Source organism: Lissotriton vulgaris, chromosome 8 (genome assembly GCF_964263255.1).
Source record: "Lissotriton vulgaris chromosome 8, aLisVul1.2, whole genome shotgun sequence".
Taxonomy (NCBI): domain Eukaryota; kingdom Metazoa; phylum Chordata; class Amphibia; order Caudata; family Salamandridae; genus Lissotriton; species Lissotriton vulgaris.
Window position 1 is genome coordinate 666,984,436 of NC_141696.1, and position 26,421 is coordinate 667,010,856.

At 41.4% G+C, this 26,421-nt stretch overlaps 1 protein-coding gene across 2 annotated transcripts in view; it reads left to right on the plus strand.

Annotated features, from left to right (window-relative positions):
- DMD (dystrophin) overlaps nt 1–26,421 on the plus strand; it is a 4,652,165-nt gene that overhangs the window by 3,352,863 nt on the left and 1,272,881 nt on the right. For both annotated transcript variants that reach the window (XM_086934537.1, XM_086934536.1), the window contains one exon: nt 15,908–16,054. In XM_086934537.1, coding sequence (XP_086790663.1) covers nt 15,908–16,054 — 147 coding nt within the window. The remainder of the gene's footprint in view (nt 1–15,907; nt 16,055–26,421) is intronic.

Sequence of the window (26,421 nt, forward strand, 5' to 3'; positions counted from 1 at the left end):
ACAGTTCTCGGGTAGAGGTAGGTGGAGACTGGACTGGTGTGGGTCCATTTCGTCAGCCCCCAGGCTCAGTGCGGTGTTCCCAGCACCGATTATACCGTTTACTTCATCGCAGGTTGAGAGAGGGAACTTTGTGTTGCTTGTTCTGATGTTAGAATGTGCATTTATTAAAAGAAATACTGACAAGCTTTTATGACCAGATTAGTGTCTCTCTCATATTATTTAAGGGATAAAGTATCCCCTGCTGTACATTATAAGGATATTGCAAGTCTCTGAGGAGTTCCATAAGTATATACAGGCATGAGGCTGAAGGCTGCTCTGCAGAGATTTCTAATATTCTTATCATGTACACCAGAGACTTGAAATATCCGTATCATGTATTCCAAGGGAACTTTATTCTAAATAATACTTGGTCACACCATCACCATCACCATTCCCACAAAACACTTAAAACCTTGATGCATTGTTCTTTCATATAAAAGAGCGAGGATGTGGGCAAACATAAAGGATAAAAATAAAACCACTAGTGAAAAATTAAACACATCAAAAACCTGTTACATATTTGTGGCAAACAGATATTAGAAACAGTTTGATGCAAGTACGTTTTTTTTTTAAAACTCCAGTAGCTTGGAATGTGTAGAAACATGCAAAAAGATTCTAGCTTTTCTCTATAAAAGGAGTGCAAAAAATAAACATATTCTCTTTGCTTGTCATTGTAAACTACTAAAATAGAGCAGAAGAAAAAAATACAATGTTCCATTTGTTGCTTTAATCAGCTGCTCTAAATATGCTCTGAAACTGCCTTACACCTCGGCTGGTGGCAGCAGTCACTGTGATGTCAGAATTTGAAGGCTATAATATTATAATCAGTGCCGGACTGGCCATAACAGGAACCAGGCATTTCCCTTGTAGGCAGGAAGGGTGGGGGCAGGTTTTGTACTGGTGGGAGCGTTTTTGTTGCTGGGGGCCGGTTTTGCAGCAGTGCTGCTAAACCGGCCCTTGTAAAAAAAAAGTGCAGCAGCAGTGTTGCATGGCAATTACGTACAACCGCCCCCGTCCCCGGGGGGGTGGACAAAATTGCCAGGGCCTGTTTGCAATTCCAGTCTGGCTCTTATTATAATAGTCAACGTCCTTCTTTATAATCAGCAATTTTGGGGATCACAGGTTATAAAGAAATTAGTGACTGCCACTTACACAGGGATTACAGAGTCCGATGGATTATAACTAAATTTTTCAAATTGTTAAAATGCTTCCACTTTCCCTCACTGCTGATAATTTATCAGTAAGTCAATTGTGGTTGTATTTTTAATACCTGGAACTAAAATATAGCTTAGGCAAGTTATATAGCAATGGCGATTTAAAGTACTATGATTGCTTTTGTTCAGACAAATCATGCAACGATCCAAAAGGGGGGGGGTATCCTGATTTATCATTTTTGTATTGATTCTTACATATTATCTTGCTTCCAACTCTGGGTAAACACAAGTGCTGGGCAGTAACTAATAAAGGTGACAAATAGAGTAAATAGAGAGTAAAATTGGGCTACATGGGTAAATACGGTGAATTATTATTAGAGATAAACGTAAAATGTTGTTTTTATAGTACACTAATAATGGCTACATTAGATCTGTTCGATTCTGGTCATTGTAATATAAGATCTACTTGGAGCGTTCAAACATGTTTTGGGTTTGTCAAGAATGTGTTAGTACATGAGATGAGTGTATGTATGAATATGTTTCTGGTTAATAAGTTTAAGGGCATATCTACTTTGGCTTAATTTAGTTATATAGAGAATACGTTTAAATTGGGTCAATTGCTGTAGATAGCACATACTCCAATCATAGCAAAAGAAAAAATGATTATCATAGTTTGAAAATTGAATCAATAACGCTTTGATGATGAGTGGGTAAAGGACTTGGCATTCCTGTCTGAGAAAGACACCATTAAGCACTTAATGATAATACTATTTCTCCTGTTGTGCTTTGGCTTCACAGTGAATAACTCACTTGTGAAAGCACATTATGTTACCATATGAGAATTGAAGAACTATCATGTTATTATCTCCTCTCAGGCTCACAATGAGCCTGAGAGGAGCTCACAACAGATAGTACCAGTTTGAGATGGCACACCACTCCTCACAGTCAATATTTGTACTGGATCATATTGCAATGCACTATACCACTTTGGCTTGTGTCATCGAATTTGGAATGTATTTATTAAACTCTTTGATTAATTAAAATCATTGCAACAAAGATGAGCATCCCCCCAAGCCCACCACTCGTCCCCACCCAAGAACCTTAAAAAGCTCCTTACAAAATCTTAAAATAAATATTTACACATTTACTTTATGCGAGAAATTCAGATATTTTCAAAACATTTCCCTTGCACTAGTTATCCTTTAGTAAAAATGGTACCGTTCCCCTTATTGCACAAAGCCCACCCTAATAGACTGCTCTCATAAAACCTTCAATCGAAATTGTTCCAGCCATGATCACAACCAGGGATATACAGCCAGATGCATCAACCTAAAAAACTGTCCGTAAACGGGCAGATTCTCAGAATCTGCCCCTTTCCGACTGGTATTTTTGAATTTGGGATGCATCATCCCAAATGCAAAAATCACACTTTAAGGAATCTCTAAATTGAGATTCCTTAAATTGCGATTGCATTTAAGGAATCCCAAATTAAGATTCCTTAAATGCAATGCATCAAATACAAAAAATTCGCGATTTCGCTAATAGGAGTAGCAAATTACTATGAAGTTACACTTCATGGTAATTTGCAAAAACTTTGAAAAATGCACTTTTGTGCATTTTTCAAAGTTTCATGTTGCTCACTCACATGCCCTTAGGGCATGTGTGTGCACAACATATGTGCACAGATCAATTTCAGGGGTGCAACAGGGTGTCTTTTTGACACCCTGGCACCCTTGAAATTGCATTCTCAGTTTGCGATTCTCTAATTGAGAATCGCAAATTGAGAATGTCTTCCGATTCATTCCTATGCGGCCGGATTCATGAAAGACCCGTTTTGCGAGTCTGAAATAGCGATTCATAAGGAATCGCTATTACAGACTCGCGAAACGGGATTCATGTATGAATTGCAAAATTAAATGCGATTCCTACAGATTCCTTATTTGCGATTAGCAAATTGCTAATCGCAAATAAGGAATAACTCCCCATTCATTCCTATGGGCCAAAAGGCCCATAGGAATGAATGGGGAGTATTCCTTATTTGCGATTAGCAATTTGCTAATCGCAAATAAGATAGCGATTTAAAGGGTGCCAGGGGTGTCCAAAGGACACCCTGTAGCACCCCTTAAATGCACATTTCAACAGGTGTTGCGCACACACATGTCCAAAGGACATGTGTGTGTGTAACATGCAACTTAGAAAAATGCTTTTAAAAGCATTTTTCTAAGTTTTCGCTATTTACCACGAGGTTTGACCTCGCGGTAAATAGCGGCCGAAAATTGCGATTTCGCAATTTTAAAATGTTTCAAGAATAGCATTTAAGGAATCTCTAATAGAAGAATTTGTAGGAATCGCTATTTTTTTAGCGATTCCTACATGCATTGGCTTTTGAGATTCCTAAATAGTGATTCCTTAAAAATCGCTATTTAGCAATCGCAATTCCATCTGTTGATGCATCTGGCTGATAATTCACCTTAGAAAGATTCCAACTCAGAATCGGGTGGAAATTACACAACCTGCCAGTGCTTACTTTGTGTCTGTTGCTGCTGGTGTGCTCCAGTGGCACTTAATTTTTCCCACTGGTACTTTTCATGTCATCCAACTGATGGCAGTCAGGGTCAAAAAGAAAAGTTGAAAGTGCCTAGTACTTCCCTGTACAACTGCCTATGCCCTAATCCAATTAAAGAAGTCACTCTGCCGGGGGGAGGGGTTCATTATGACCTGTCACGACCGCCGCATGAGATTTATTGAACTTGAAGATGATGCTGTTGCTATGTTTGAGTGGTGAGTCAAGAGTGATAAGCCCTCTTGGGTGACAATGACTAACTCACTCAGGACTATACAGCACATAACTTACTCCACTTGGTCAGACTAAATATAGAGGGTTATGCGGGCTTTGGAAGATGATGCAGAGTACAGATAGTTTTAATGGCTGGGCTTCAACATGAAGATATTGTCTGCTCCTGCCGCTTGCCCTGCTACTGTCTTGTCCCACTCGTTCTATAATTTCCTCCTGCTTGAACCTTGGTTCATCCTGCTGCCTTTACCGTCAATGCCACAGAGAAAAAGCTCAACCTTGCCCTCCTGACATGCTCCATGCCTTTGGCTAGGATCTTTTCCATATCTGTGCTGTGTGACATATGTGACCCAAATCTACTCCTCGACTGGTGGCCCTGAACCTTCAAAGGCAATGAAAGATGTGTGTCACTGGTCTGAGTGGAAGTCTGCCAGTCCGCGACTCGATCGCCAAATGCATCACTGCAGGAGTTGAGGAGGAAATTGAGGACAGGGACTGACTCCTGGTGTGGCTGCAGACCATGCCAAAGCCTTTCTGAAGGTAGTCTGTCTCACCAACCTGCCTGAGAAGTTGACAGCAAAAGAGTTTCTGGGCATTTTGACATTTTTGATTGCAATTACCATAATTCTTTAGCTGGTGGTTATTTACCTTATTTGCGCAGGGTTACATGAGTTTTCTGAATCCTGATTGTGGCAAAATTGCTGTATTCACAGAACAGACTTACCATATGGCATACCCTCTCAGGGCCTGATTCACAGAGGGCCTCTGCACTCATGGCGGAGGCCTGCAGTGGCGGGGGAGGCATCGCACTCGGGGTAGAGTCTCTGCAATCCGAATTCTCATTACAGATATTCTGCCCCTGGCGCGTAGACTCCCCCACAAGTGCAGAGGTCCTTTGTGAATCAGGCCCTCAGTGCTCATGTGGGATTCTTAAGTGACCAAACTAAAGAGAGTTGCCTTTCCTTTGGAAAAAAAATAGTTATTAGGTATATTTGAATGCTTTACTGTGTACAATGGCTGTTTTATCTAGTGCTTAATTTGAGCCGGTGAGCATTGCAGAGAGACCATTTTGTTGACATATTCATGTTAACTACTGTCTGAAACGACCTAATTATTTTAACTGTAAAATGCAGGCATTTCTTTTAAAGCCTCCATGGTTTTCTTCTGTTTAACGTGGAGACTCACATGATAAATTGAAAGTAAGACTGTATTTGGGTCACAACGCAGCACAATTAGTGTGCAGTGCATGGCTGCGGTGGCGCCGGTATGTGATGTCCCAAAACTAGAACATTTCCATTACTCACTAGCAAGGAGGCTCAGCACGAAGGCTTCTTTGTTTTCAATTATGTGTATGCATGCACAGGAGTCTAAATGAAATATGAATGTTATACATATGGATTTTTACGGAACATTTGGAGCAGAAAAAATTAGCAAAACTAATTTTTGAAACTGGGACGATAGCTTGGTGAAATATATTTATTCTCTCTCTCTCTCTCTCTCTCTCTCTCTCTCTCTCTCTATATATATATATATATATATATATATATATATATATATATATATATATATATCTCTCTCTCTCTATATATATATATATATATATATATATATATATTCACTGAAAAAACCATAGGTTATAGACCATATATAGTTAGGGATTAGCATTTAAAAAACCTTATTTTATTTGCACAAAACCATTGAAATTCCATATATAGTTAGTTGCACTAACTATATATCGCGGACCCGCAATCCACTGCTAATGATGTCACATATTACATCATTCATGACATGGTCAGTGACATCACTGATGACATCACTGATGACATCTCAAATGACATCACTGATGACATCACTGATGACATCACTGATGACAACACCCAGTGACTGTATGTTTCTGTAAAGTTAAAATATGTCTTACATATTGAAGAATGAGTGGATGTATAAGTGTCTGGATGAAGGATTTAGTAGGTGCATGACTGACTGTATGAGAGAATGATTAAATGTGTCTCACTGAGTGTATGGGTTAGTGATTAAAGTGTCTTAATTTGGCAATCATTATTTATGTTGTTCTGTAAACTGCTGCATGTTTAAATCAGTAGCTATATCAGTAACTATATGGGTTATTGAATGGTTGCCCAAGTATTTGTATGGGAGACTGAGTATGTGTGTGGGTGGCTGGGAGGTGTATAACTCTGTGCATAGATGTGTGAGCAGTTGATTCCCTAGGTGTATGGGTTCAAAAGTGCATGTAGAAACAGCTGTATGGACAGTTGACTGTGTGCATGAGTATATTGGTGAGTGAATGGATATCTCAGTGCTACATGTCAAAGTAAGTACATATGTAAAACACACTCCATGTGAGAGTTGACATATATAAATAACTGAACATAAGAGCCAGTGAATGTGTGAGTGGCTGTATGAATCATTGTGAACTTGTATCAAGGATTGTATAAGAGAGTAAATATGTGTTACTATATGTTTGAATAAGTAAGGTGTGTATAACTGTATAGTTGAGGAAATGGAGATGTGATTGATTCTTTGCATGACTGACTAGGTGTGTGAGTAACTCCATGGATGTGTGACAGTCTGTGAGTGCCTGTTTACACTGAGTGTATCTAAGGTTATATTAGAGTCTGAAGATGTATTATCACATAAATGATATCATCAGTGATGTAATCAGTAATGTCAAATGAGATGTCAGTGATGTCATCAGTGATGTCATTTGAGATGTCATCAGTGATGTCATCAGTGATGTCATTTGAGATGTCATCAGTGATGTCATCAGTGATGTCACTGACCATGTCATGAATGATGTAATATGTGACATCATTAGCAGTGGATTGCGGGTCCGCGATATATAGTTAGTGCAACTAACTATATATGGAATTTCAATGGTTTTGTGCAAATAAAATAAGGTTTTTTAAATGCTAATCCCTAACTATATATGGTCTATAACCTATGGTTTTTTCAGTGAATTTTCAAGGTTTTGTAAATGCAAATTCCTAACTATATATGGTCTATAACCTATGGTTTTTTCTGTGAATTTCATTGGTTTTTTAAAAGCTAATATCTATAGCTGTAAAATATATTCTTTATTAAGTGACGTATCACGTAGCCCGTGAGACGCCTCATGATGCATCGCATAACCGTGACGTATCGTCTCTGCAGCGCAAACCAAACCCAAAACGTAAGCGCGCCAGAACACGCTTAATTAGACAAAATCCACACGTGCACATATCACAAACGTTCAAAAAACACAATATGTCGGACTCCCGTTACGCTGCCGGTTAGCTGCCCGGTTAACGTACCAGGAAGCACCTTTACCGCGAAAAATCGCAATTTTTTTTTTCTTTGGCCCCGCAGGGAACTTTAATAGCCCCCTCATCAATCCTAGGGGTTCAGGAGGGGTCTGCCTTACCCCTTTCATTCATTTACACCTTTTTTTTTTCCACCTCTTGTCTCTCGATCCTACCGAGAGACAAGATGGCGGCCGCTCTGGACTGTTTACAATGTTGACAGCCAATCAGCTACTCCTCAGGATTTTTTTTTTTTTGGGCCCCGCGTGGTTTTATAATATCCCCCTCATCAATCCTATGGGGTCATAAGGGGTCTACCTTGCCCTCTTTCCTTCATTTCCCCCTTTGTTTTGATCTCCTCTTGTCTCTTGATCCTACCGAGAGACAAGATGGCGGCCGCTCCGGACTGTTTACAATGTTGACAGCCAATCAGCTACTCCTCAGACTCCCGTTACACTGCCGGTTAGCTTCCCGGTTAGCTGCCCGGTTAGCTGCCCGGTTCGCTTACCAAGACGCGTCTCTACGGCGAAAAAATCGGATTTTTTTTTTTTGGGGCCCCGCGTGGCTCTATAATATCCCCCTCATCAATCCTAGGGGGTCAGAAGGGGTCTACCTTGCCCCCTTTCCTTCATTTCCCCCTTTGTTTTGGCCTCCTCTTGTCTCTCGATCCTACCGAGAGACAAGATGGCGGCCGCTCCGGACTGTTTAGAATGTTGACAGACACCGGAGGGCCAATCAGCTTCGCATCGCAAAGTTCCGATACGCGAAAAGTTCGCTAACCGGATCGCTGCCCGGAGCGCTGTTACAGATATATATCTTGATTTAAACGTTAATTTCTCAAAATCCACTGAAGCACATATATTGAGACCTAGCAAAGGCACATCGGGCTAACAGTCCCTACAATTTTGCCAAGTTTCGTGGAAATCCATTCAGCCGTTCGGGCTAAAAGTGAGTCCAACCGCCCTATGGAAATTAACATGGGAAAAACGCGTTTTGGGACCCCCCTTTTTTCTCGGCCCCCCCTTGACGAACCCCCCCCAAATTTCCAGGAGCTGCTCAGAAACAAAATGTGCCATTTTCCTGAAAATTTCAGCCGATTCCGTCCACAAACGCCAAAGTTATTAGACATAGAATTTTCAGAAATCCCATAGGGAAAAAATCCTAACTATATATACCTACTGGCGACCGCCAGTAGGTAATATATATATATATATATATATATATATATATATATATATTCAACGGCGCTTGCTCCAACTGCAACCAACTTCCTGCCGGATTCCCATGGAAGAAAAAGCAGGCCCAGTTTGGTGCTTTGATTTTATTTTTCAGACACCACCAAAGCCCTCACGACGCGTTTCGGCAGATCCCTGCCTCATATATATATTTTCGCCACAAAGTGATCCAGCAGATAGCGAGTGCGCTCACCAGCGTGTGCTCGGCTCAGGGGTCGGATCCTGACCCAAATTAAAGTTTCTATCACAAAAGGAGCGGCACAACCAATTCCTTATTGAAGCCTTTTAATCAGAGCTTGACCCCACCAACGCGTTTCAGCCACACAGGGCTTTGTTCACGGTCAGTTAGTCCTTCTACCATTTTCCTTTTAATACTCGCCCATGTTAGCCTTAGGTGGCATTATGGGAGTTGTAGTTTGGAAACAGTATTTACAAACAATTCACACATTAAAAGAAAGACTGGTGTGTCATTATATTACTAATGCATTTCTTAACATGTTACTTCACATGGGCAGAATAATTCTTTATAGTTCATGATTGGAATAGTTCCCAGTTATTATTACTTTTAGTTGTCGGGTATAGTACCCATTTAAAGTAAAAAGTATTTCAGCTGGTACTATCAAGTTCACCCTAAATGTATATGGAGGTCTTCCCCAAAGTTCATGCCTCTTGGTATTTTTGTTCGTAATCGGATGATTAAGCGAGATTCAATTTGTCGCAATTTACGAACAGTGTCGCCTCCTCTTTCCATTTTGGTTAACATTTTTAAACCATAGAATCTCATTGTTCTCCAATCTCCTTCCTGGCAAGCATTTATGTGTTTTGCTGTTGCGTAAAGCATATTTGTATTCTTTACCGCCCTGATGTGTTCTCGGATCCTCTTTTTTAGCATGCAGGTTGTACTGCCTACGTACTTGATCCCACATCTGCACTCGATGACATATACTACGTTCTTAGATGTGCACGGGATTTGTTGGTCAATGTATATGATATTTCCATTTGGTTCGTCAATGCTTTTCTTGCTGGTTCCTATTTTGCATGCTTTACACGTAGAGCATGGTTGAAATCCTTTACGTTGATCTTTTAGCCAGTTTGTCTGTGGTTTTCTTTGGAAATGACTTTTCACTAGGAGATCTTGAAGAGAGATATTCTTTTTGTAGGTTATTGCTGGTTGTTTGCCCGCTAGTTCTCCTATATCCGGGTCTCCAGATATGAGATGCCAGTATTTTTTCATTTTATTTCCAATGATTCCACTTTCTTTACTATATGTGGTCACAAATCTCGGTGGATCCTTTTCAGTGGTTTTTTTTGGTTTTTCTACCAAAATTTCTGCTCTTGTTTTTTGGTCAGCTTTCTGTTTACATTTCTTTAGGACACGGTCTTCGTATCCTCTTGATCTGAATCTTGTCTTACTTTCTTGAATTTTGATTTCAGCATCTTCAGGTTTAGAACAATTTTTTTTTAACCTTATGTATTCTCCATACGGAATGCTTTTTAAAAGTGCTTTAGGATGAAAGCTAGTACCGTGTAACACACTATTGGTGGCTGTTTTTTGCGGAACAGTGTGGATTCTAATTTGCCTTCAGATATATAGATCTTGGTGTTGAGGAAATCAATTTGTTTTTTACTTGTTGCACAGGTGAATTGCAGACCGACTTCATTTTCATTCAATCTTGAAAAATAATTTTGAAATTCAAGGTCAGATCCGTGCCAAATTATAAACAAATCGTCTATGTAGCGTACCCATAGAATTATTCGATCCAGGTCTTCTTGATTGTTACTGTTCCACGCAATTGTCTTTTCCCACCAGCCCATGGTGGTATTCGCATAGTTCGGCGAAAATGATATGCCCATGGCGGTGCCACACTCCTGTTTATATAGTTCTGTATTAAACAGGAAAACATTATTGGTTAGACACATATGCCTTGATCACATATATATATATATATATATATATCATGCAAATGTACCTCTCTCACCTGGGGTGGGAAACTTTCCTAGAATATGTTTTAGGATGTTCCTCATTTGTAGCCATGGGTAAAATGGCAACAAATACTAGTGTCCCACAGTCACCGTGCAATACAAAATACAAGGCAAAACTGCCCCGAAGAAGAACTTTCTTGCAATGCAATTTCACTGGATCCGTTGAAAAAAGTGTAGCGAGCCTGACATGCAGGGACTGATTTACATTGAAATGCAGCTACCAAAGTTGTGGTACTGATTTGCGGTAGAGGGAAAGAGCAACACAGCACCAGATCTACTCATATATGGCAATTCTTCTCTCCTCTTCGGCGCTGGCACACAAACAGGTTGCCTAGCGCAGCACACACACAACTGTGACCCATGATGCAATGTGTGTGCAAGCTGTCTAGCAACGAATCAGTAATGGAAGGGTACCCTTCGATGCAAAATTCTAAGCATCGATAAACTTTCAATCTTTTCACACATTGGATGTGTGTTGTATAGTGTAGCATGCATCCAATGTGTGAAAAGTTAGGAGAAATTAAAAGCTTTCCTCCCTAGGCACCTGCCAGAAGAGGGCTTTTATTTTTTGGTGCGAAGGTCTGTCTAATAATGGGCTTTGTATCAAATACCATAGGTGATATAGCATGTGAATGCCCATATACCACCCATAGAATTTTCCTTGAAGTAAAATATCGCAAAGCAGCTCAAAGTGCTATGGGTGTTCCATTAAGGACTGCTTTCCAGTACAAAATTCTTTTTTGTCTAGAAGGTTTATGCTTTATCAACACTTTGTGCCACTTTCCATCACTTTTCGCAACGTTGTAGTTGCACAAATGTTGATAAATCAGCCCCTCGGTGGCATCCATATGTGACAAGCCTCCTTGCCGCCTGAGAAGGATAGGCTGTGATGACATCCTTATAATCTCACTTTCCTGTGTGGTTCCAGATCAGGATGTCAACAGCATTTCAATAAACTACTGCCAGGTGCTAAAGTGATACATGAAATACAATATTCATAAACAAGGTACCAAATAAAACATGTATGGGTTGTTCTCGGCTCAGAATCTTGTAGCTGTATTTGACTATGCTATGTGCAAAGTCAGCTATGATAGTAGTGAAATAACATTCACAGCATACATTTCATAAAATGCTTCATTGTGTTGCCATTGTTGCATAACAGACAGCATAATTTGGTAACAGTAAAACAGAAAATAAAGTTTATGTTGCCGAACTGTGCTTGTGAGTGACGGAGATGTGATCGAAATGCTAAACAAAAGAGATCGAATTGAATGTGAATACAGTGCATTAAAAGTTCAAGAAAGTGATAAACGAGTGGAAAGGACGTCATGGAAAAGGAGGGCCTTAACAGATACCAGAGAAAAAAATGAAGAGTAGGGAGCCACCCACTCATGCACCCATCTCCCAAGTGAAAAGTAAATTTTAATATAAAAACATTAATGTTGACACACACAGAAGGTTTCCTATCGAAAATTACACAAAAACGTTTCTTGACACTAAGGGGGTCATTAGGATGACGGGCGGACTTAGTCCGCCCGCCATCCTATCGGATAATGGGACCGCCCGCCATAAGGGCGGGGGTCCCGCTGGGGGCATTAGGATGCGCCCGCCACAGTGGCTGGCGCATCCTGCATTTTTAACATCCTCACTTGCCTGCCACCCATTCCCCCCGCCATATTACTATGGCGGATGGGACCGTGGTGTGCCGAGGGTGCCTGCCGCATTGCGTATGCAAATGCAGGGGGTACCACAGGTAACCTCCATGTGTACCCCCCACCTCACCTTCACCATGGGGGTCCTCAGGGAGCCCCCGAAGTGAAGACCTCCTGCAATGCCGCCACGGAAAGGCATCTGTTTTGGCCCATGTTAATATGGCTGGCGGTGTCTGATAGACACCGCCACCATATTAAACCTTTTCCGCCCGGCGGAAAAGCGGCGGACAGTCTTTCCGTCCGCCACGGGTCCGTCCGCCATAGTAATATGGGGGGGTAAATGGGTGGCAGGCGGGTGAGGATGTCTGGCGGATCGCCACCGCCCGCATGGTGGTGGCGATCTGCCATACATCCTAATGGGCCCCTAGGGGTCTGATTCGGTTGGACCCTATAGTGCCGCATCCTATAGGTTTACTTTCTGACCCCCTCATTATGTTGGAGGTGTTCGGAAAGTAAACCTGCCAGTCATTTTGTCTGGATTTCAATGACTCGGAGAGCCCGTCCGCCAGTTAGAAGCGGGCAATAAATCTCAGGTGATTACGATCATGGTTTTCGATATGGTTTCCATGCCGGTCAGTCCGATATGGAAACCATGATGGAAAGCATGTTTGGGGGCGCCCAGCAGGGCCCCCTTTGGTGCAAGGCCTTCGGTTGGAGGCCGAGGGGGCCTTGATCCCTACACCTTGTGGCAGGCACGATGAGGTGCCTGCCACCGGGTGTATGGATGAACTGCAGCTCCCTTTTCTCAATGGGAGCTTTTGTTACGGTTGGTTTAAGGCCATAACACGAGCTCCCATTGAGAAAAGTGGAATGTGACCGAACAGTGTTCATTAGCATTATAATATGTAAGTCGGGACCACCGACCAGGTGTCGTGTCAGTCAAGAGGAATTCCACCCGACATTGAAATAACCCCCTTAGCTGTATTTGTAATAAACTAGGGTTGTTTGACCTGAACATCGAGATCTAATATTTCTACAAATATCAAGCCCCTGCTAATGCAGGTTTCCTTGACAGCCAAGCAATAATTAAACGCCCTGTCCATCTGCCTTTCAGTATTGATGATGCTATATTTCATGCCACGGTCCTTTGTTTTATTTGCACGGTTGTCTAGTCACACCCATGGTTTAGAACTGCATTTGCTTTTAACATGTTTTGCTGGAAGTTGCCATTATTGTCTCTTAGACTTATACAATGAGGGCCAGATGTACGATGCATTTTACTGGTTGCAAATGCCCTACCAGGTAATTAATTGCTGGTAAAATGCATTTTTCTATGTGCAAACCCTATTTTGCAAATCAGTAACCTATTATAAGTCGCTAATCGAAAGGGCCATGCTAAGGTCCCTTCCTAATAGCAAGTCGCAGTGGGATGTATAATTGATTTTTAACAAGAATGTGGTCGCTAAACAATCCCAGTTTACCACCTACTTCAAGAAAGTGGAAGCCAGCCACAAACGGGAAGGGGTCGCCAAGGTTCCCCTTTCCTTAGTGTATTGTAGCAAGAACATTTTTTAAGTGCTGGCAGTGGTCCCAAGGACCACGGACTACTCCAAAAATTAAACAGAAACCTTTTATTTTAAGTTTTTTTAATGCATCCTGTTTTCCTCTAAGGAACACGTACTGCATTTAAAAAAAACACCTGCTTTAATTAAAAAGCATTCACAGTCATGGTTGTCTGCAGACCCCAGAAGGCCGCCATCTCTGTGAGTGTCAGCCATTCCCAATGGGTCGCAATTTGCAACCTGCCTCATGAGCCAGGTTTCTTGCGACACATCTGGGAATCGCAAACAGTGTCTTAGACACTGTGGTACATCAGGTTTTGTGGCTCGCAAATTGTGAGTCACTAAAAATCACAATTTGCGAGTCGCAAAACCTGCCAGTCATACATGTGGCCCTGAATCTCTTATAGGCACAAACACACATCAGACCTCAGTGACATGGAAAGTGTGCCAGCATCCCTCATACAAGATGGAATATTGAACCACCCTAGCCACAGTTTGATAGCAAAAGAAAGCCATAATTGAGCACCAGGGAGCTCTTTGAGCTCCTCCCTGCTTCACTTTTGATAGCGTTGCTCCTGCTATACCGGTTACTCTTTTATGTGAGAGCAGGAACCTCCCCCGTTTTCCTCATTTTGTTAGCATCAAATGTTCTTCGCTAGACCTGTGTCCAGCTCACATAGTTGTATCTCTTGTAGGTGCATACATTGCCTGTGTTTAGATGTCCTTCTCAGTGTTACAACATTTCTATTTCAGTTGCAAAATGCAATGTAGTCTGTTTTTATGGCCCAAGACTGGGCATCGTTTATTTCAGTGGTCGTTCTGTTTAGTTTTGTTTTTGTAGAGAACAAAATTATATTGCCTTCTCTGGCCTTCAATGGCTCGTCTTTGTGTCTATCTATCCATTGTAAAATTTGTTTTCCATCTATTGTTGCATGATGGTGGTGTCTCTTTACTTTCTGTCTGGTTCTAAATGTATCTCATCTCTCTGAAACTTTTCTGAGATTGCGGGGTAAAATGCGACATGTTGTGCAGATGTGTTAAAGTTGATGTGTTCGTTGGGACACGTTCACAATGTTGTAAATGTTTGCTTGATGGGTTTATGCAGATGGTAATATGGTAAAAAATTGATTTAAGGAGAATATGTGCATCTAAAGGTATGGGTCAAGCAGTTAGGGAAATCAAACAGGTACACAGGAGAAAGCAAGCACATATCAAACATTCAGAAACTGAGGTGAAGGAGTTAATCACGCTTGGGATTCAAGCGTAGATCTTTGGTGGGATGGTGGGGTCTGTGGAAGCGACTGAACTTAAATGAAGGTTAGGACGTGGGGTCAAATTAGTTCCAATGGAAATATCGTTGATATCTTTAGTTTTGGATGTGGCAAAGGCTAGGGATGAAATACAGGTGTTGGAAGACAGGGCGGGTTGCATGAAGTGTGAAGGAGAGTTTGGCAACTTAGGAGAATCGAGTTCGAGAGACAGGTTGGATAAGGGAGGAGTGGGGAGGGAGCTGTAAACAGAAACAGAAGAGAAACTAGACAAAGACATATGGTCATGCTGATGTAAAGTTGTGCCCTCTGGCACACACAAATGACAGTGTGCCATTTTAAAATGAAATCTGCTGCCCCCAGTGCACAAACTTGTGCATAAACTGGGAGAAGCATAGCATTGAAAGATGGAATGGCGGTTTAAAAAAAAGACGGCAGATACCCTTTGATTTAGTTAATAATCTTTCAAGATACCTGTGCAGTTGGGCACACATCCTCACATACTGGAAATCCTAAAATATGCACCGTAATCTAGCAACATTGATCCCCGTATTCTTTTTTGAACAAGAGGAAAAGTCAAAGCCCCTGACATCTGCAACAACATTGAGGTTTCACACCACCCAACATGGCTGCCACCACTCAATCCCAGTAGGAAAAGAGTAACATATCTCAATCAGCAGAACATTTTTCCATATTTGCCCAACTGTAGAGTCATTTTGACTTCCATATCTGATTATTAGGCCCTTTAGAGGTCAAGAAGGTATTAAACAGTGACTAACAAATGTTCTTGATATGCGTGCGAGTCCCTTTTTGCGTTTGGTGATCACCCTCTCATCCATTCCCCATGAAGTTAAATGGCTGAGCATGAGCACATGGGAGAGGAGCCATTTTCACATACATGTTTTATTTCGTTCCTCCACTTAGGCTTTCCGAGCTGAAATTGCACCTATAAAAGAGAATGTAGACCATGTCAATGATCTTGCTCACCAGTTCACAGCCTCTGACATCCAGCTTTCTCCATACAATCTGAATTGCTTGGAAGACCTGAACACCAGGTGGAACCTTCTGCAGGTAAATTTGTTTGTGTGAATGCAGTGCTCTTTATTGAAAGCGCAAAGTCTCCCTAGCGATTTCCAACACTAACACAGAAATTGTCTCTGGCAATGTCCACTAATGTGTCTCAAGTGCATCTGCTTCTTTCATCATATTGCTTTAAATGTATCATCACGAAGTGGGATGGGACGAGGAGTATGACAATGCTTTTTGTGTTCACTCAATCAAATATAACCTCCAAATCAACGGTTTTAAACTCTAGCCAAGTCTAGTTAACAAGGTGTTAACCAATGCAAGAGAGAATTAATTCTTTTTTTTCCATGTGGACTACGGGTATTTTTCTAAAATAATTCAATTATCCAACAAGGGATATGCCAATAAATGTACTTTTCACTTTCTAACCAAAAGCAGGGGCAAGTGTTGAGCTTTGTTCGGAGTTTTGAGCTTTAATGTTGCAGAGAGTCCTGGGGCCCTGTTACAAGGATTGATGCCTTCTGCACCCAGCAATTTCTGCTGTTTGCCCTGTGAGTTTGTTGTACTAGCGATAGGGGTCTGTGGCTGTTCCAGTTATGTGGCACCCGTGTCGCCGCTTTCTGTGCCCACACATTCTGAATGAGGAATAACAAGACTTGCATGATTCGTTTACCACACAAAGGAGAGCATATGGTCTTGGCCTCCCTAATATTGACATTCTGGAAAATATTTGGGTTACTTATCCACCAAAAAGCGGAGGAAAATAGACACCGTCCAGAAGGTGATCTATGTTCTGTGCCACTCGCTCTTGATGAATACATTATGATCGGGCTTGGAAGGTGTTCAGGAAAGAGACAGCTTTCTAATGGGGTGCCCCTACAAATTGCTCACTGTAGAAGGGGGCCTACTTCTCTCTCAGCCAGAAGTGGGCGATCCCTGGTTAAAAGCAAGGCAACACACAGAGGGCTGGATCTCAGTCTGTTTCTGAATCAGTGCACTTCCCACCCACCAATGAAGGACTATCTTGAGGGTTTCAGTGAGATGAAGACCGTCATCCATCTTCCTGTGCACCAAGATATGTGCACACGTTGAAAGGGCAGAGAGTTGAACCACCGCTCTGCCAGGGAGCACAAAGCTTTCTACTGTGTTGCCAGTGATCAGGCTGGGCAGCAGATTTGCTGTATTTGTTTGCAGCGTGGATAAAAGCCAACATAATCGGGGGGACTACCATGTACCTGCTATTGATATGTCCACTCTGCAGATTTTCTCAAGGTGACCTTTGTTGAGGCAATATTCAACGTATTTTCAAACAGAGTTGCCACACATTTGAAAATGTAGATTCAGCTGCTATTGTTGCAGGAAAGAGCCAACACAGCACACAAATTGTAATTTCCACTATTTCATCCAGATCTAGCTTATTGAGCTACTGAATGTGTTATGTACGAACTACTTAATCCATTCTACAATATTCAACTTTAACTTTGATTTTTATTGCCTAAGATTAACTCGGTCAGCCTTCAAGCTCTTATCAATTCAAAATCAGTTACATCATCAATATCATTTGACCTGATTTATGTGATGTTGTAGAAGTTGCATCAAAGTCTGTCGAGCAGCCATCTGCCCTTTCTGCCATTCCTTCCCTGAAACTATGTAATCACAAAGTGAATTTGGCTCCGAGACATGCATAGAAGAGGGAATTCCACTGGCTGTATATTTGATCGAAGAAGAACATTCTAGTTAAGTAATGACAAAAAGGAAATATGTTCTCTCTTGAATGCCATCCACACTCAGGCCCTCCCACCTGATCATTCCCTGTGCAGATTTTACAGGTATTGCCTGTACCGAGAATATTTGCAAAAACTGTACTGAGGTGAACACCACTGCTGGCGCAAAGCCTCCCAGATAGACAAGCGCGTATAACTGCAGAGGTATATACAGCACTAAGGTGAAGGACATGGGGTAAACAGGGAAGCAAAATTGGGGAAGGTCAAGGGTGAAAAAAAGGTCGTGATATCAATAATTGGTGAAAGGAAAGAAGTAGAGTGAGGAATGGTAGAGACTTGATATATGTATAATATAGTTGCAATTAACTAATAGTATGTGACTCACTCCTCCAGGCCTGGGTGTGTGCTTGCAACCAGAGGACATTTTTTTACAGATCAGCAGAGCTTCTAGTAGATTCCGTACTATAAAACGGGGAAAAAACAGGGACAAGGTAAATGTAAATGTATTGCGATATATATAGCGCACTTATCACCCGAAGGCATCAAGGCGCTTGCTTTGGGAACCCGGCCTGGTATTCCCCTGTGAGATAACCCCAGCAGGGTATCCACAAGGTGAAAGCCAGGCATCCCGCCGCAAGGGGCCGTAGTGGAGATTAAGCAAGCTATTGCCCAGAGTCGCAGAGTGTGAACCCGTGAGTCGAGTAGGCACTGGAACGAGAATTATCGAGTCCGTGGAATTTTTGAGCCCAAGACCCGCCGAGGCGGGGAATTGAACCCTGGTCCAGGACCGATCTCAGCTTCCAGGTCTGCTGCCTCTAACCACTGAGCCACGTAACCAGCAAATGCTAAAGCAAATAACGGGAAAGCTAAGGGAACTATCAACAGTGGACAGAAAGGGAAAGGCCTGTGCAAACTATGTGGATAGAGATGACCCATCAGCATGCACTCTTGCCAGGCACTGTCTCTTCATTGCAGTTACCTAAAGGAGCACAAAAGAGGAAACTTTGACTTTTCCCTTAAATAGAGAAGTCAGCAAGGACCATCTTGATGTGCAGGGAAAACGTACACTGCCCTTGTTTCTGTAATGTGCCCTTCCACTAACCAAGATGGCTGCTTTATTTGAGGGAGGCTGTAGCAACCTTCGCCCTGTTTGTGTGGCGTGCTTGGTTGCTACTCTGCCTAGGAGCACCTGATATGACAAGACATAGCCAACACTTTATTGTCAGTCGTGGCTACAGATCCCAAAATACAAAAAAGGCAGAATCCCACGGACCCAGAGCCACTGTGGTAAATAAGGTGGTGACAGGCCATACCTATATTGGAGTTTAACATCAGTGAAGTTTGGATGTGGATAAGATGTCAGAAAGAGAGATTCTCTTTAGTAATTCAGTACATAAACCCTGATACCACAGGTGATCATTCGTTTGACTTTTGGAACACAGAATGGTGTGGTGCTTTTGCCCCAGACTGAGACTGTACATGGTGGTGTCAGATTTATGCTGGCACAAAATTACTGGCCAGAGCATCTGATCATCAGGTATTGAAGGTCTCATTTGATTAAAGAGCATGGTAAACATGAATATCTAAAGAAACACACATTAAATGATATCAAAAGACAAAGATATACATTAAGAAACAGAAGAGCTTCATGGAGCAAAGCATTTAGGGCCAGATGTACAAAACCTTTTTGTGGTTGGAGAATTGAACAGTTTGCGGACGCAAAAAAAGGTAATTTCCAAATGTACAAAGCTGTAATTGCGATTCCATAACCTGTTACCGAATTGCAATTCGGGTTTGTGAATCAGTATTTGGAAGAGGCGTATTTAGGGCTTCCCTCCCAAATACCAATTCGCATTGGTATGTACAAATGTCACAAAACATTCACACTTTACCACCAACTCAAAGTAGGTGGTAACCCATTCACAAACGTGAAGTAGCCCCCAAGGGACCCCTTTCCCTTCGAGAATGGTTGAAAAAATTATTTTTAAGAGCAGGCAGCGGTCCATGGGATCACTGCCTGCTCTTACAAAATGAAACTTAAACATTTCGCTTTTTTCCTTCTAAGCGCATCCCGTTTTACTTTAAGGAACATGGGCTGAACTTAAAAAATGTGATTGGGTTAATTAAAAGCAATCACAGACATGTTGGTTTGCTGTCGCAGGCAAGCCACCATCCCTGTGATGACAGCTAATCGTAGTGGGTCACAAATTGCGACCTACCTCATTAGCATTCAGGAGGTAGGTCTATTTGCAACCCACTACGAATTGTAATTTAAGGGATAGGGGGCCAAATAACCCCTTTGTACATTAGGAATAGCGATTACCAAATAGCGAGTTGCAAAAAAATCACTATTTGGTCATCACTATTACTATTGTTTGTGCACCTGGCCCTTAGTTGTTACATGATTAGCTTCCCTGTCTTTAAAAATATTTCACTTTCAACTAAGCATTGAAGGAATCCATCATGGTCAGATTGCCACACTCCAGGCCATGTCCATCCAACTATATAGATGCCAAGTGGTGTTGAATGATTATAGCTGACAGCATTTACTCTTGCAATTACTGGAAACGCACGGATCATAGAGCAGAAAGTCATTAGGGAATATAATATGGGTTTCTGCTACCCATGTTATGGTATGTGTGATTGAATACTCTTATTCTGGTAGATAATTCACACCAGCAGTATGGTACAAAGTGATACCCGCACTCAGTGTAATATATTCATAATCGTGCCAATCCATATCATGCACCTTTTAACTTCTTGTTTACACAGTTCATATCTACTCGGTCATAAGGTGATGAAGTATATGATGCATGCTGTTGTTCTTTTTGTAAATGCATGTTTGGACCAAAACATAATCGATTGTAATTTCCAAGCATGTCTCATATTTATCGAAGATACCATTTCCAGACAGAGCTCAATCTTGCTAATATGCAGTGTTAGATTCCCAGGCAATAACTAGCAAAAGGTTTCTGAAGCTCTGTATTCTCAGATATATACACTTCAGACACTAATATAAATGTTTCACTTGCACATCCATCCAAAAATGTACTTTCATTGTAAGGGATACCTGTCGGTCTTTGCATGCTCGCTAGTTACATAGCCTATGATGTTTATTTTTTTCTCCCCAGAGTTTTATATAGCTCAAACTCGACCCGAAGGTATCAGAGCACTTTACAAAAGCATCAGTTCTGTTGGAGGCGGACACATTCCTTTTGTTAGGCACTGGGAGATTAAGTGATTTGCCAAGAATCACAGGATGTTGAGGGTCTCTGACGAAACTCGAACCCGGCTCCCCAGCTTCGAGGTTGTCCGTGTAGCTGTTAGGCCACATCCTCTCGTGTTCTTTTAATTGAATGCCTTCGGTGTCTATAAGGGATTTTGAAGTACGTAAAGTAGTATTCTTTTACATGCTGTACCATGAGTTTGTGAACTGGCCCCAGAACATCTAAAATGGAAATATCTAGTGAATATTCATATACATTTGGTCCAAGTAAAAAGGACTGTGCCCTCTTTGCTCATTTTTACTTATAGGGGTTAGACATTTTGAGGTAATTTCACAAAAATGACCTCAAAATAGGAACGTGTAAAGTAGTATTCCTGTAGTACTGCTCACCTTACCAATACATGCTCTTGTGAATCAGCCCCCAAGTATTTATTGTTTGCCTCCATCAGGACAGATCAACTCTTCAAAAGTGTATGAAAGCCCAGGGCTGTGCATACTTATGTACTCCCCTGCTCGAGCGCTTAAATCACATTTACATCACATTGAGAAGTACTACACGTGCTCAGTTGCATTTTCTATGTGAAGATCAACCAGGGTTCATTAGTATTCCTGAGCAAGCAAATAGTCCTCTCTTGTGGTAGGTAATGGGGTATTATGGTAAAGTTGATGACCCTGCCACCTAGAGATAAGGATTATAATCCTTGCTTTACTACTTGACTAAAAAGAATTGTGTAACTTCCTGTCCCTCAAATTTTAAATATATATATATATATTTTTAAATATGATTAATTTAAAATCAAAATGTAGAGGATGTTGTCAACTCTCATAAACGCATTTCCTTATTCCATCTCTTGTTTATGTAGTCTGATCTCATCCAGGCAACACATAGATGAATATTCAAATGTATCACCCACAGTTTCAATACTCTATGCCTTTTTCCTTCTGGTGCAATGTGCTACTGTAAAAATAACTGGTGTGGCTTCTAGAAGGTTGTACCCTTATTTCAGAAAGGCTAAGTATGTATTGTGCTTGAAAGTAACAGTGCTGTTACATGGCCTTTGTTTGTCAGAATATACATTTTATACTATCTGCCAAGTGATATCTCAAGAAATCTGGAACCAATTTCATTACTAGATGTTGGATTGTTGCCTTAAAATACAATTGAGATATTTAAAAATGTGCTAAATCTCACCCACCATTGAAATTTAAAATGAACAGATACTCTTTCTGTACACACAAAAATAAGGGTCGAGTGGTACAACTCCTCCACCCTCCTCCCTAACTATGAACCTAACACACACAACAAAGGGGATAAGAAGGTTAGACTTATAAATATTGTCACCCTCTATGGGAACTCATAAATGGTTTTTAAAAGTGCCCTCACCCACTAATAGTGGCATGTTTCGACATAGGGGGTGCTACAACACCCCAAGCAGCCAATGCTAGGGGTGGAGCAAAGTTTATTTCTTTTAGTAACAAACAATCAAAAGGGATCCACAGTGCAGTATCAAGTTTAAACTTGCTGGTACTTTCTATACTGGAGTAGACCTGCAAGTGGCGTAAGATATGGCACAGCAGGATTGCACTCAGTCATTCTGGGGTGCTCCTCTTTTGATGTAGGTAGAAAGTCTCTGAAGGTTTAGAAAAAGTTCAGCTGACTCAGCTCATTTTGTCATCTGAGGCTTTACAGAGAAGGCCTTGCATTTGGGGCCTCATGCCTACTTGCTCTGGGATGACGGAATCTATGAATCTTTTGTGCTGCTCAAATAGGGAGAGGAACTTTGCAAATGGTGCTTATTTAAAGTAGGCACCAGCAGTATGCAAGGAGGCACGTACGTTTGAAACATGAATATTATAGACAGAAACAGCATATTTGTATCGACTCTTAAAGATTATGCAATATGCTTATTGATGGATTGTGTGAATTCAGAATGACAATAGATAATACAGTTGTGTTGATATAAATACAATTGTATTTGAGATATATGCATTCGTTTTGGAAAATTACAGTGCTTGGACATGTGTACCATTTTTTAACTTTATAAAAATGGTAAGCTTTATATGTGCCATTTAATTGTCACTAGACTGCAGACTATCCAAGACGTGGTGATCATTGCAAGTGATTACTGGGGGACAGATCCACGAATAAAGCTAGTTATTTGAAACTATTGTTTTCTCTTCCAACGTTCATAATGAATTAATATGCAATGATAAACATTTTTGCTGATGAAATTATTTCTTTCGCATCCACCTAAATTTAAATTTCCATCATCAGCAACATTGGTGCATTGAACGCAGTCATTAAATCACTGAAGGAAGCCATTGCTTGGACCGTTTCCAAGTTACTATAGTCCACAAACATTTAACCCAGGCTTTTCAAAAATGCTATAATTACTTTATTGTCAAACTCCAGGTGCACCCATCTATGCAAGAGCCCTCAGTCCTGGAGTCTCTTTGGCTGAAAGGTGGGAACACAAATATAGCGAATGCCAATGAGTCTCTGAAGTGTTTTATTCTTGATCTTTCTGTCCATTGTCTTTTGTGCATGAAGGGCCACTCGACCTACCACCAGGTGTCCAACGCCCATACGGGCTCAAAGGGCTTCTGCCCCCCATCATGTGTGTCAGCCTGGAATGAGACAGCTTCCTGGGCACTCACACAGACAGTTTTGGAGCTTATCGCAGCCGCACCCGAGTACTTCACAGGTCTTTAAAAGACCATTTACGTGTAACGAGGCTTTGTTGTTTTTCCACCCCTTCATCTCCACTCTGCCTATTGTCGGAAGAATTAGCCCCTCCCCCACCTCCCCCAAAACTGTTAGTCCCCGCCCCCCTCCCGAGATTTGGCACTAGTTGCGCCTTTGCCTCCCACTGCCATCGACGAACAACCTACACATTTTTCTTCTTCCCAAATACAAAAAAATGGAGCCTTGCAGAAGAAAGGATATTTTCTTCAATGTTACCATAGTAAGAACTGAATAATTTTAACATCATCATAGAAACTAATGCAGATTTTTGTCCTGTGAACTTTAATATTAATATAGGTTTTCTGCTTAGGGCTGTCGTGAATCTGGACATACAACTGAGGAATGTTGGTGACCACGAACCCCGACTAGTTTTCAACTCCTCTGAGTTAACATTCAATTGTAGCTCAGCGATTTATCATTCGATGTGCAGGGGTGTGCTCCCTGGGAGACCATTACAAAGACTGACATGAATGACATATACTGGTGTAAGGGACATAGCTACATTGCCATTCACAAATAGGAGAGAGAATGGAAATTGCTTCTATAGACAGTTAGAAATGTACCTCTCTACCGCTAGTTGCCGATCTCAAGAGTTTGACAGGTGGCAAGACACCACTCTCTACTTCAAGCATCCTGGCAGGCTTGCCAATTGGGGAGTAGTGTAACCAGAGATTAACATCAATTATGTCAATCATGCACATCTTTACATAAAGCACTAAGCACTTCAAGACACCTGCTTAACCCCTTCGATGCTGATGACGAGCTCAGCTCGTCATCAGCCACGGGGGGCGTGTGCGGATGACGAGCTGAGCTCGTCATCTAACGCGGCTTTTATAAAAAAGCCGCGTAGCGGAAAAATAACCGCCGCAGCGATGCGGTTAAAGGTCACAAGAAAAACAAACAGATGGTTCCGAAGGGGTTACAAATTCCAGACATCTTTATGGGATTTTTTTTAACAATGAACAGTCCTCCCATAAAACATTGGCTCATATGCTGGAATCAGGAGGCTTGTGGTATTTTTCATTCATCTTTATCATCCGGTATTCAGGATGGGGAAGCACTCACCTGTCTCTCGTCCACCATGACATTCATTCTGTGACGGACTCAGGATCTGTTTAGAGGTTTCAATGGAGTAAGACATAGGATGCCATTCCTCCTTTTTCCAGACATTCAAGCTCACACCATCAAAATGTCTGCTGTTGGAGAAAGGTTTGAAGATAATCTCTTTGGCTTACCTCTTTGAAATGCCAAAACAATATAGCTAGAACTCGGATTCGTAATTTGGTACTTGACTGTCGCATAATTGCAGTAGCCCTGGTTACAGTGAGCCCTCCTTACAAAAAAAAAGTGATTGTTTCTGTAGCAGTCACACGATTTTGCAGATTTTTTTTATTCTAGAACAGAATCGACTTTTATTTTGAAAATAACTTTAGGACGGGGATGAAGTCGTAAGCCTTTTCTTTGAAAATAACGGCATGTTTCTAATGCACAGGAAATCTATTTTTATGGTCCTTTCATTGCCCATGAAGAGTAGATTGCTTTTATTGTATATATTTCATCCTGCTATTAAAATAGTTTCTTGGTACATTACCTTTAAATGGTTTCCTCAACAGTTTAGTGATCCCTGTATACATTTGTACATGCTTAAAAAATCGCACCTGCTCAGTTAAACATAACATTACTATGCATAATATTCAATGCAGTCACTCACAAAATTCAAGAACCTCTGCTCATCTAGTGAGAATTCCTTTGGAAAATTGCCTTTGGGTGCAGATTATTAAAAAAGAGGTCACAACATGAGCAATGGATGAGACGTGTGGAAGCACAGCGTGGCGCTGAGCAGATGCCTGGATCGGTCCAGTGGATGCTATTGCGCTTGATTATTAACTCCGAACAGCTTTGATTACTTGCTTAAGGTTAATGTAACAATACAATGCACACTGTACAGCTATTTCTTGAAATGGAAGCACAGCAGCAAATTGGCCAAACATTGTATTTGACGGTCCCAGCCAACATTTCCTTCCTATTCATGGTGGTATTGCAATGTGGAACTGAGGGGCATATTACCTACTAACAGCGATATTTATCGCTAAGTAGGGTTAGCGGCAAAATTATTATCGCCATCGCTATACCGTTTTTTATCGCTGAGATAACTTGCTATTAGCAAGGTTTATCTCAAAAGCGATAAAAATCAGGCGAAATGCGTGAATATCGCTGACAATACTGCGATATTCACGCATTAGCGTGAAACAGCTCTTAGCCATGTTATCCACCTCCCATTGGATAACATGGCTAAGAACTGGTATTAGCAGGCGTTAGCTTTTGGAGATATTCGCGCTTAGCGTGAATATTTCCATCGCTTCGCCTTTTATAGGTAATAGGCGATAGCGATGTTAGCGATAATTATCGCTGACATGCAAAGCGGGGGTCCCAAAATGCTCGCTATCGCCTACAAGCTGTCGCTAACTGGTGTTAGCGACAGCTTGGTAATTGGGTGATAAAATGTTCGCCGCTTTAGCGGGAAAAAGTCCCGCTAAAGCGGCGAAAAGGCCCCTGGTAATATGCCCCTGAGTTTTACGTTTCGAATAAGATTTGCACCCAACAAGCTGCTGCATACAAAGCGCAGAATTCAGGACTGACAATTGTCAAGATTGTGACGGAGATTGGAGATCGTTGGAAACAATTGTTTTAGGGTTAGAGAAAATTGCATTTATTA